Source organism: Nestor notabilis, unplaced genomic scaffold (genome assembly GCF_000696875.1).
Source record: "Nestor notabilis isolate BGI_N333 unplaced genomic scaffold, ASM69687v1 scaffold16816, whole genome shotgun sequence".
Classification (NCBI taxonomy): Eukaryota; Metazoa; Chordata; class Aves; order Psittaciformes; family Psittacidae; genus Nestor; species Nestor notabilis.
In genome coordinates this window covers 1-11,985 of record NW_009931708.1, presented here as the reverse complement: position 1 = coordinate 11,985, position 11,985 = coordinate 1, and the positions used below count along the sequence as shown (strand labels likewise).

Below are 11,985 nucleotides of genomic sequence, written 5' to 3'. Positions count from 1 at the left end.
GCTACTGAGAAGGAGAAAAAATGACTGCTAGTGCTGAATCCAGGACAGTGATGAAATGGGAGTTGAACTTTGTAAGATTGCACAGTGGCATGTATGTGTGGTTGTAGGGAGAAGAAAGATTCTGGGCTATTGTAAAGCCTCTCTTTTAAACAAACCATATGATACGGTCTCTACCCTTCCTTTACCAAAGGGTTCAGTTTTAATTCTCAGTATTTCATTGAAGTTCATGTAGCTGGAACATCTCACAGTATAAACTGATCTTTTTCTAGTTTCAATTATGTTTTTTTATTAATCTTTAATTTGTGCTATTCCTACAAGCTGGTAGTCTTAACATATTTTAATATGGTTATATATTAAACTTGTCAGTTTATATTATCAACTGGAAGAATAAGGTTTTAAAAAGGAACACTTTAAGAGCAGTTTACTAAACAAAGAGGATGTTGTGTGCAAGCTGGGAAGTCAGATAGATGCCATGTCATCCCAGAACCGTTAAATGTCCTCCTGTAACATCTGCTTTTACTCTGGGAGTTTCCTTCCCAGCTTTGAATGGCCATCTTCACTGAATTGAACTAGTTGGAAGAGCCCTAACAGACAAAATACATCAGTAGTTTAACTTGAACTGCATTCTTTCTGAAGAATAGCTAGGTTTATAATTTTTTTAAAGCTTTCAATCCTATAAGAAGGAACTCCTATACTGTTCTTTTTTGTACTTCCACTTATGGATCTCCCAGCTGCTTTGGATCATTGTCTTCAATAGAAGTTGCTGTCAATGTTTTGCTTCCCTCATTACTTCAGAGACTGAAAGGAGTATCTCTTAAGGTTGATGCTGGCATCAGTAAATGTTCTATCTGCCTTTTTTAAACTGCTTCTGACAACTATGTGAAAGTGGGAAGAAAAAGACCAGCAGTTGGCCATTTCACGCATGCTGTTCTGCTGTGGAAGCCCACTCCCCTGTGCAAGCCCATCCATCCTTCCTTATCATGTTGAGGCAAATATTGGATACATGATATTTAGTAGTACCACTTTATTCTTCAGAAGTAGAATAGCATAAAGAACTGAATAGGTGGCAGCACGGCATCAGGGCTGCTCGAGGATTTAGCCAAGCAGGTTTTGTAGTCAACGTCAATATACTAAACCAGTTGCTCTGAAATTACTGCAATAATTTGTTCATATGAATTGCATGATGTTCCTGAATGGCTGCACAATGGAGTCTTGCAGTGCAATGAAATAACTGCACATCCTGATGCTTTCCTCCGAGTTGATAATTTCAGGATACTCAAAGCATGAATGCAGGTATAGATAATTGAGACTTACAGTGTGGTGGAGACCTAGCCTAGAAGGAAGTGGATATGTTTAAAGTTATTTTAGCTTGCATTTGTAATTCAGCTTTCCCATATGGTTTAGTCTGAATAACTCGTGTGTGAAATTACATGTATGTATTTGCGTGGTTCAAGCCCAGCCGGTAACTTGGAACCATGCAGCCACTCACTCACTTCCCCACTTCTTCTTCCCACCATTCTTCTTCCCCCCACTCCCAGAGGGATGGGGAGGAGAATCGGAGGGAATGTAACTCCCACGGGTTGAGATAACAGCAGTCCAGTAACTAAGGTATAATACAAACCACTACTGCTACCAATAGTAATGACAAGAGGAATAACAAGGGGAGAGGACACAACCGCTCACCACCCGCTGACCGATACACAGCCCGACCCAAGCAGCGATCTGAGCCTTCCGGGTTAACTCTCCCCAGTTTCTATACTGGGCGTGACGTGCTGTGGTATGGAATACCCCTTTGGCCAGTTTGGGTCAGGTGTCCTGTCTCTGCTTCCTCCCGGCTTCCCCTCCTCCCTGGCAGAGCATGAGACTGAGAAAGTCCTTGGTCGGAGTAAACGTTACTTAGCAACAGCTAAAAACATTGGTGTTATCAGCACTGTTCCCAGACTGAAAGTCAAAAACACAGCACTGCACCAGCTACTGAGAAGGAGAAAGAAAAGTGACTGCTATAGCTGAACCCAGGATAGTATTAAAAATCCCCCCAATTTTTAATTTTTTATTTTTTTTCAGAACAGCTATAAACACATCCATGGCAATGCAAGGTGAGTAAATTATAAACAAAATGTCGTCTTGAACACCACAGTATTCAAGCAATACTAGCTGGCCTATTAGTTTACTTATCCTCATTTTATGAAATATGTATGAGTTTTTGCTGAGTATGTTTTGACTTGAAATTATTTACATTTTAAAATCTAATAATTTCCAAAATATAGCTTACATTTTCAGATCTTGATTTCTAAAGTTAAATAAATGAATAAATAATCTTGAAATTCAAGTTCTTTCTGCTTACAAAATGAACTTGGTAAATGTTTTTAAATGCATAACCCTCTGAGTCTGCTGGTGAGGCATTAGTGTTGTCCTAACTTGAAGAAATTGGTAGAAAATGTTTTATATAGTGAAGAATGGCTCATTGCCAGTCAGTTCTCTACAGGAGGGCAGCCTGTCAGTTCCCTGGCAATTCCTTGTATTAAAGCCTAGTTCTAAATATAAATGAACAAAGGCATCTCTGGTCCAGACAGTGAACTGACCCTGTTTGGACCAAGTGATCTCAAGAGGTCCCTTCCAAGCTAAATGATTCTCTGATTCTATGACATCTTCATGACATCATGTGCAACACCTGCTTTTTTTTCTGCACGTTAAGGATGAGAACCCCTTTAAGTTCTTAAATATTATACTGATGTTTAATATACATATTGTGCATAAATACAAGCTTGTTATAGTTTTTGCTATACAGAAAACCACTGCTTAATTTTGTTACATCTACTCTGGAAAAGGAGGCAGTGTTGGGGATTTTTCACTGTAGGGCAAGAGGAAATGAGCAACACTCAAGAGCGTATGTTCCATTCTTCCAGCACATGAACCTGACCTAGCACCTGGATTTTCAAACATTAACCATATGGCAGGATATCAAGTCCCCTATGGCTACCCTCAGCATGTACCTGGGACTTACCAAGGTAGGTTGCTTGTCTACAGATCTGCTATACCATTGGGAAATAAGCACGGGAAATACGAGGTTTCATTTCACCAGGGTGACCATTTCTGATTACTTCTGTTAATTTTGTAGAGTTTCTGTTAACTTCTGTTTTGCTGAAAAGTCATCTTTTCCTTTTTGGTGCTAAGCAGTACCAACTGTGGTAGGAATTAAAAATGTTGGATGTTCCTCAGGGGTTACTGTGTAGAGTTTGTTAGGGTAGTGTTACTGATGCAAAGCAATTAATGTGTGGCAGCTTCTTGCTGATGATCAGATTTTTTAATTAATATGCTATTTCAGTATTTCACTTTACTTTTGTCTAGAAATCCAGAAGTGAAGAAAGAATTGTTTTCCTCCTGCTATTCTGCTAATCAATGTATTTTGTGCCTGTTTCCTACCCTATTGCTGTACTTTGCATGTGGTTATACCTTGCACTCATTTGCTTTTCTATTTCATTTTCTGCTCCACATTCAAAATGCAGTGCTTCTAGTTTCTCATGTTCTGGCAACTAATTGCTTTCTGAAGAACCAGCTCTTAACAATCAGACTCAAAGCATAAGTTGTAGATAAAATGCAAATAGTTTGGCCTAAGTTACTATGCTGTTCATAAGTTAAAGCTTGCACATGTTGTTGCGAAGCAATCTGAGGTCTACAAGTACAGTTAGCTTCAGCAGGGAATGAGCATGTGCTGCCTGTGTGATGAAGGTCAGGGGCATTTTTTGTTTTGAATAGTTGTATGTGCGTACACTTACACTTGACAGCAGTAGATAGTGTGCAAAGCCTGTGCTCAGACATAAAAGCAATTTTGTATTCTATAAGGGTGAATCCTTCTCTAGAGTGGGGTGTCCTGCCATAGCTGTTTATATCACCTGAGGTACTGTCCTGCTTACAGCCACAGTGTGAGCTTTCATATATAACAGTCCATGTATTGGAATGTAATGTGAAACATTGGTGCTGAACAGATTTGGGCTAAAACCCACAAGTCAGTATCTCGAACTATTTGTCTTTGGACAGCTCTACAAAAATACGCTTTACGGCTTCTGTGCTGTGCTTGCTTCTGAGTAAAATATAAAATTTCTCTCAGAGTGAAAACCTACAGCCTACCAGAGAATTATTAGGTAAGGGAAAAAATACAGTTCTTGTTCTGTAACTTTCAACAGCAACTTCAGCAGCTTCAGCTACAAAGGCTGTGTTGCTGCAATCAAGGCTCTGCGCTCAGCTGGTGATGCAGGGTGGGCTGTGAGCACCAAGGCAATGCTGCATGTGCCATCTGGTGGGGTGCTGAGCATTTAGACCCTGAAGTGATTTATGAGAGCTTGTTTTTCTATTGAGTGCTAACTGGAGAAGATTTACTTGACATTCACAAAATGTGGAACTATTTCCTCCTTTACTGTGCACCTCCTCTGTGAAGGAGTTGTGGATTTCCTGAGTTTTGAAAGAGAACGGGAAAGTGCAGGTTTTAGATCACATTCATATGATTTGAAAACTGCAGATGAACTTTGCTAAAAGGACATTTCCTACCACATAAGTAGAAGGCATGATTCCAGGAACACTTTGTCTTAAAATTCCTCATTTGCTCAACTGACAACTTGTAAATGCCTGTATTTTTCATCTATTTTAAGGTATTCTGTCTTCTTTATTTAGAAATGACCTTCATTTATTTATTTATAATTTTTGATTTACCTATCTTTATGTGAATAAAATTTCTGCTGTATTCAAGAATGATGCATTTATTTTGTTTGGTTTTGTCTGAAGGGATTAGAACACCTATATCCAGTGTAAATTCTTTTCACAAAAGTATTCCTCACTGAAATATATTGTAGGTATAAGGATCTTCATAGGTCAAAATAGTGAATAAATTAATCTTTTGAAGATCCATGGGGCAATTCTTTTCTAACATCTAACTTTAATAACTGCATCTCTCCTACCACACCAGGTATTGCAGGTGCAGGGAGCTATGGCTTTCAGGTACAGGCCATGAGAAACCCAGCTGAACTTGCTGTTCCATCCATCCAGAACCAGGCCATTGTGCAGGAGGGGACAATCTGGATGCCCATCCCTCCTTCTCTTCCCAACTACCCTCCTGGGCTGCAATACCTCACACAGGTACCTGCACCCTTCCTTCTTCCCCAGAGAACAGGTATTCACCTGAGAAGCAGCCTGCATCTGTGAAAAAACTAAAAAAGTATGTGGCTTTGTTGCAGCTCTGTGAGTTGCTGCTTTTGGGCTGCTAAGTGAAGCCTTTTGTAATGCAATTGATGCATGTTTGAGTGTGGAGATGCCTGTTATGGTTGCAGCACTTCATGCAGTATTCTCCTGCCAAATGAGATGCTGAAGGACTAGGAGCACAGGGCTATCATAGATCTTTCCTATTTTTGAAGGTACCGTTTGTGAGATGTAATGAGATTTGGCAAAGTATCTATAATAAATGTATATAATATGTGCAAATGTAGCACATTAGGAGTGCTTAGTTTTCTACATGGTGCTTTCTTCACACCTCTTCGTAACATTGTTAGCAGAGACACCAGTCAGACTTCACAACATAGAGAATGCTAACAGCAAAATAAGAATGGTTTCCAAATTGCAGAATATGTCCTTGTACTGTAAAAGTACAGTTTATCTTATCACTGGGAGCAAATATCAAGGCTTAACACTGATGTATTTTTGCCAAATCTGCAAATTGCTCAAAAAAAAAAAAAAAAAAGGCACCAGTGAGGGAAGGTCATGAGGCCATTTATCCTGAGTTTCCATTTATCCTGAGTTTCCATGTATCCTGAGTTTCTCTCAGAGCTGAGCAGTAGCTCTAAAATTTCTTATTTTCCTGCTTTTTTCTGTATAGTCTCCTAGTGTAGGTGGCTGCGATGTGTGGTGTCAGAGGCTCTCTCAGGCTCTGTAGCTGAGCTAGCCTGAGCCCTGTGTGCTAGTAGCCAGACCAGCTTGGGTACAACTTCTGTCATCTGCTCCACTGCCCTGAAACACCGTTCTGCTAATTTGACAGAGGACAGAATGGGAGTACATGAGCTACTTACACAGCTTTACCAGTAGATGATCTGCCTCTAGACAATATATTGATCCATAAATCTGCATTCTGAAATGAAACAGTAGTGCTTCTTGAAACTAGGTTTCTCTTATTTACAACTTGTTAACTATTTATTCTGTTTAATTTTTTCAACCATTAACAGATTGACCAGATACTAATTCATCAACAAATTGAACTTCTTGAGAGTAAGTGCAAAGTATTTATGGCAGAGAAATGTTTAAATCCAATAATCCCATGAAATAATAAAGTTTAGACTTTGATGCTATCTTTTTAAGGTGGATCACCACCTTTCTCTTTTCTGCCTCTGTTACCTGTCTCAATTTCTGCAGAAGTTGTGGAGGAGAGAAAAGAGAAAGTAGGAGGACAGGGGATTTTAAGCTGGTTCTGTATCTTTAAAGATACATAGCAATGTTACTGAATAATCTTGATAGATAGTTACAGCTGAAGTCACCCTTCCCATTTAGTTAATTCACATGATTTCTACTTGCTTCTCTTCCCTACTTAGAGATGTTATTTTCTGTCCTTTCTTACTTCATCTAACTTTATAGACTGTCATGAAGCTCTAATCTAGTTTCCAGGTAATCCTGCTGTTTTAGTGAATTGAACTGCTTTCCTTCTACTACCCTCATTCCGTTCACTTTAAGAATATCAAAGTCATGTTATCAGTGTCTTTCAAATGGAATAAATAAAATGGACCATTCATCTCAGTTGATGCCTACTGTTGCTGCGTTTTCTTTCCATAATGCTTCAAAGAGTGCTTTCATTTGTTAGAGACATTAATAAAAATTTCTGTCCTAGCTCTTGTTGTTTTCTATTTGTGATGCTGTGAATTTTGACTTTGAGGCTTTTTTTTATGGCCTTTTTATTTGAATGTTCTTGCTTCACCCCCAAATTCACAAGTTTTCATTTTAATTCTCATCCCTTCAGCTCTTCCTTCACTGGGAATCTTCCATGCTGTGTTACTTGTAATTGTGGTGCTCGCTTTGGCAATAAGTGTCCCTGTCCGGTGGGAGGAGGGTGATGGACATCTCTCTGCTCTTTCTGCATTGTTGTGTGCATGGTAGCTTCTCCTCTCTGAATTTCTCCGTCAGGCTGCTCTGCTCGATGGTCCTTCTCCAGCACTTCCAGTACCTACCTCTGACAGACTTTGAGGGAGGCCTGCCTTGTGAAAGGGTAGCTTTAGAGTTAGCATGGTGACTTTTCTGACCAGATGCACCTCAGAAATTTAACCATTCTGATCCTGTTTTTCAGTTTTGACTTGCTTTGAAACAAACAACAAATACGAAATCAAGAATACACTGGGGCAAAGGGTGTACTTTGCAGCAGAGGACACTGACTGCTGTACCAGAAATTGCTGTGGGCCATCACGACCCTTCACCATGCGAATTATAGACAACCTGGGCCATGAGGTGATAACGCTGCGGAGACCCCTCCGGTGTTCTTTGTGCTGCTTTCCCTGCTGCTTACAGGAAGTGAGTTGCTCCCTCTCACTTTCTTCCTTCACATGGGATGTGGTCCATCTGTGTGGTTTTAAGGTGGAGCTGTCTTGAGTTAGGTGAGGTGAAACAAGTCAGGTTTTGCCTGTAAATTGTGGGGAGAGAGAGCTGTGGGAATTGCTTATGGGGTCCTTGGTGTGGGAAGAAGCAAGTTTGCTGCAACACTCAGATTCACTCTGGCCATTTCTGATTATGGAAATTAAAAATTCAATTAAACAGCATGTCATGGAACTTGTGGCCATTACCAAAATCTGTGCTGGAGATGGACTTGACAAATGGCAATGGCTTTGACAAAGTAACAGCTACAGTTTTCACTTTACTGCTGCTGTGAAACCTACAGTGAAATTCAACATGAGATGATGAGCTTTTTAATATTAAAATAATTATGGGGTGATGCAACTTCTGAAACCTCAAATCTGAGGTTCTTATTGAGGGATCTGTAGTAGCTGCATCCTGTAATGTCTTCATTGAATGCCTTCAGGATGCTCACAGCCTTTCTTCCATTAGACTTGATCTTTATACTGCAGATGTGTATGAGGTCTGAAACTTGTGTGCAGTTTTTTGAAAACATTCATAGAAAATCCCATGCAGCTTCATCCATTGGAAAGCCAGATTGTTGTGGAAAAATAAGTTGCATTTGGTTTGTACGTTACGGTGGGGTTTGTCTAACAAGCTTATGAAAGCATGACTGCTCACTTGGAGGTTTTCTTTTTCCTGTGAAGATAGAAGTTCAGGCACCTCCAGGAACACCAGTTGGTTATGTTGTCCAGAACTGGCATGCCTGCCTGCCAAAGTTTACCATTCAAGATGACAAAAGAACGGATATACTGAAAATTACTGGCCCATGCGTTGCCTGCAGCTGTTGTGATGATGTTAATTTTGAGGTATGCAGGGCTAAAAGTTGTTTGTCTGTAGCTTCTTTCAGGTAGTAGTTTGATAGTATTTTGTTGCTTGAATTGTTGCTTGAACTTGTCAACTGAACTGTAATATATATTAAGTAATTAGTACAGAATATTTTAATGCTAGTATGATCAACTCATTTCTCTAGATATCTAGATTACTCTAGATATACCAGAAAAACTTCCAGAAATTATGTCTTAAAGCCAGTCATCAGGGATCAGTGAGACTAATTCCCTTGAATGACTGAAGAGTTACAACTTTCACTTAAAAATAATAGTGACTAGTGCATCATTATTTTCATACACATTAATTAGTAGATACACTAGTCTATCATTTAATATTTAAAATGATGTTGCAAATAGTTGCTAAAGCAAATTTAGTGTAATTTTATTTTGTAGATTAGGTTTTGCAAGTCTTACAACTGCATCTAACTTTAGGAAGTACTAAAGGACTAATTTCTTAGTTTTGTAACAGAAGAACGTAGTTTGTTTAATTTTCACTTCAGCAGCACCTGATACATGGCAGGAGAAACTAATTTGCTGTCTTGGTTAAAGACAAAACTTGCAGCAGCAGCAGTGTGTGTGCATGTGTGCAGTAGTTGTCTTCCAACACATTAAAGCACTGAACTCCGCAGTTAGATTTAGAATTTAGTTCATGTCTGTGCTATTTAAGATTGACTTTCTGAGAGCCAGGGTTCATCTTTGGTACAGTTACATTCAATGACTGCATTAATTCAAATAACACAATCTGTAGCTTTCACATGGATCTGTCATGAAAATGATTTGGGAATATTATGAATGACATTTTATGTTTTTTCATTTTTTATTTAACTAGGTGAAATCTGTGGGTGAGACTGCTACTGTTGGACGGATTTCTAAGCAGTGGACTGGATTTTTGAAAGAAGCCTTTACAGATGCGGATAACTTTGGAATCACATTCCCAATGGACCTTGATGTAAAAATGAAAGCTGTCATGATCGGTGCTTGCTTCCTTATCGTAAGTCTGTCATTTGCTAGTACTTGAGTATGAACTGGCTTTTTCATTTGTATGTTCAAAATGAACTGTTGGAGGATTTGATTCTGAGCTTCTTGAAATGGGCCACAAATTGTTGCAAAATTCTTATGTGTAGAACTGACCACAGAAGGCAACAAGGAATTATTTCAGATAATAAGCTTGTTCTAGACTACATGAAGTGCTAATTGTATTTAAGAAGAGCTACATATCTGATGGGACTGAGAAACCCTGTAAAGGGAAGACTCTTTACAGAGTCTTTAACATTACATTGATAGAGGAAAGCGTGTTTATATGGATGGTGAAACCATGAAAGTGCACATCAGCAATTACCAAGAGACCCATCGAAAACCAGAGCAGCCTGCTGAGCTGATGAACTGGACAGCTGAATGTGGCAGCCATTTCCTCCCAACTCTCCTTCTTGGAAGTACGTGAAGCACTGAGCTGAACATGATTAAATGCTCTCAGAGGAGTAATTTCCAATGTGAGGGACTTCTGTGGAGGCAAAGCACATCTAACTCAATATAACACTTTTCAGCTGCTCTCTGACTCTGTCATGGCAAATACTGCAATGCAGCTCACTTTGCTCTTTGAAAATAGTATGCAACACACGTTTCCACTTACCTATGCAATTCAGTATCAGGTACCATTTCAAAAAGTACTCTGCTTCTGTGCTGGCAGAGCTGCAGAGGGAGAGGAGGGGGGCACGTTGAGCTTGGAACGTTCTCACCAGCCTCTAACAGCTCTGTGCATGAAACAGTTTTTCTTAGCTGTGTTTGTTCAGGCGCTACCATGGGCATGAAGTACAGTGCTAGTGAGTGTGAGCAACCCAGGACTTCAGACACAGAAATCGGGGTTCCCAGATGTAAACTAAAGGTAGTCATGATTATGATGGACTCCAGTTTAAGGTAAAATTGAAGGGACTGAGTCAAGTCTAACAAAGCCAGGGCAGGAATCCTGCTTAAATGGAGCACAGCTTTGGCTAGTGATAATTTAAAGTTTCCAAGTAGGTCTTTCACCACCTCTTTCTCTCTCTGTGGGTGTCCTATTCTGAGAGATCCAGGTAATGTGAGATGGAGGGAGGTGCCCCCATCATCTTCATATCTGTAAGGCTTCTGAGAGGAAGGTGCTTTGAATGCCTTGCAAAGCAACCAGGTGATCTCTGAACTAAGAATCACATTTAAGAAGTGTTTGTTTCATTTGCTTTTTGTTGCCTTCTTAGGACTTCATGTTTTTTGAGCATGGTGGTGATAACTAACAGCGAACAGGAGTTTGGCAATGAAAAGTTTTATATAGAAGAAGAACATAAGTCTCCCAACTTTCCAGTGGATTGCACAGCTCCAGTAAGAATGTAAGAAATGTGTATCTTGTGCTACCACAAGTTTATATTTCCATAAACTAAAAGCTTTATGTTTTGTTGCAGATTTTTCTTTGTAGTAAAGGGTAGTAAATAATTTTGTAGTAAATAATTTGTAATATTCAAATAAGAACACTTTGTCTGTACAAATCAAAACAGTAATTTATAGAAATAAATAGCAACCTTTTTTGCCAAGAAACTTGGAATTGCAAAATAAGTACTTACAGCTACTTTACTTAATAAAAAAAAGAGGACTTCTGTATTTATTATCATTACAAGCAATGAGCCTAATAAAGAGGTCCTGATCATTTTCTGTGTATCATTCTTAGGTAGTTTTACCTTGGTGTTCACATTCTGTCATTTCCAACCTCTTATCAAACACATACATTCAAACCAAAGTAAGTTTGAACCAGATGATTCTTGAGGTCCCTTCCAACCTGTTATTCTCTGATTTTCTGATTCAGTGATCTAAGTGAAGAGAACTATCAAAAATCACTGTAAAATTGTATAGGGGAAATTCTGCCTGACCAATTTGGTGGCCGCCTATGATGGGGCTACAGAACTGATGGACAGCGGCAGAGCAGTTGACGTCATCTACCTGGACTTCTGCAAAGCGTTCGACACTGTCCCACACAACATCCTTGTCTCTGAATTGGAGAGACATCAATTTGATAGATGGACCACTCAGTGGATAAAGAACTGGCTGGATGACTGCATGCAAAGAGTTGTGGTAAACAGTTCAATGTCCAGTTGGAAAGCAGTAACAAGTGGTGTCCCTCAGGGATTGGTGTTGGGGCCTGTGTTGTTCAATATCTCTGTCGGTGACACGGACAATGGAATTGAGTGCGCCCTCAGCAAGTTTGCTGACGACACCAAGCTGTTTGGCTCGGTTGATACGCTGGAGGGAAGGGATGCCATCCAGAGGGACCTGGACATGCTTGAGAGGTGGGCGATGCCAACCTTATGAAGTTTAACCAAGACAAGTCCAAGGTCCTACACCTGGGTTGGGGCAATCCGAGGCACAGCTGCAGGCTGGGCAGAGAAGAGATTCAGAGCAGCCCTGCAGAGAAGGACTTGGGAATGGTGGTTGATGAGAAGCTTGACATGAGCTGGCTTCAATGTGCTATTGCAGCCCAGAAAGCCAACCATATCCTGAG

General features: G+C 39.8%; 1 protein-coding gene across 2 annotated transcripts; it reads left to right on the top strand.

Annotated features, from left to right (window-relative positions):
- Positions 1-2,968: 2,968 nt before the first annotated feature.
- LOC104401026 (phospholipid scramblase 1-like) lies at positions 2,969-10,729 on the top strand. Of its 2 annotated transcripts, none has more exons than XM_010016038.1 (7): positions 2,969-3,008; positions 4,961-5,130; positions 6,207-6,249; positions 7,316-7,536; positions 8,283-8,444; positions 9,295-9,456; positions 10,694-10,729. In XM_010016038.1, exons 2-7 carry the CDS (start codon positions 5,002-5,004, stop codon positions 10,727-10,729), a joined length of 753 nt encoding a protein of 250 aa, XP_010014340.1. In that variant the 5' UTR covers positions 2,969-3,008; positions 4,961-5,001. The 2 variants fall into 2 exon arrangements, with proteins under 2 accessions (XP_010014340.1, XP_010014341.1); XM_010016039.1 differs by having other exon boundaries at positions 2,972-3,008; positions 4,970-5,130.
- The last annotated feature ends 1,256 nt before the right edge of the window (positions 10,730-11,985 follow it).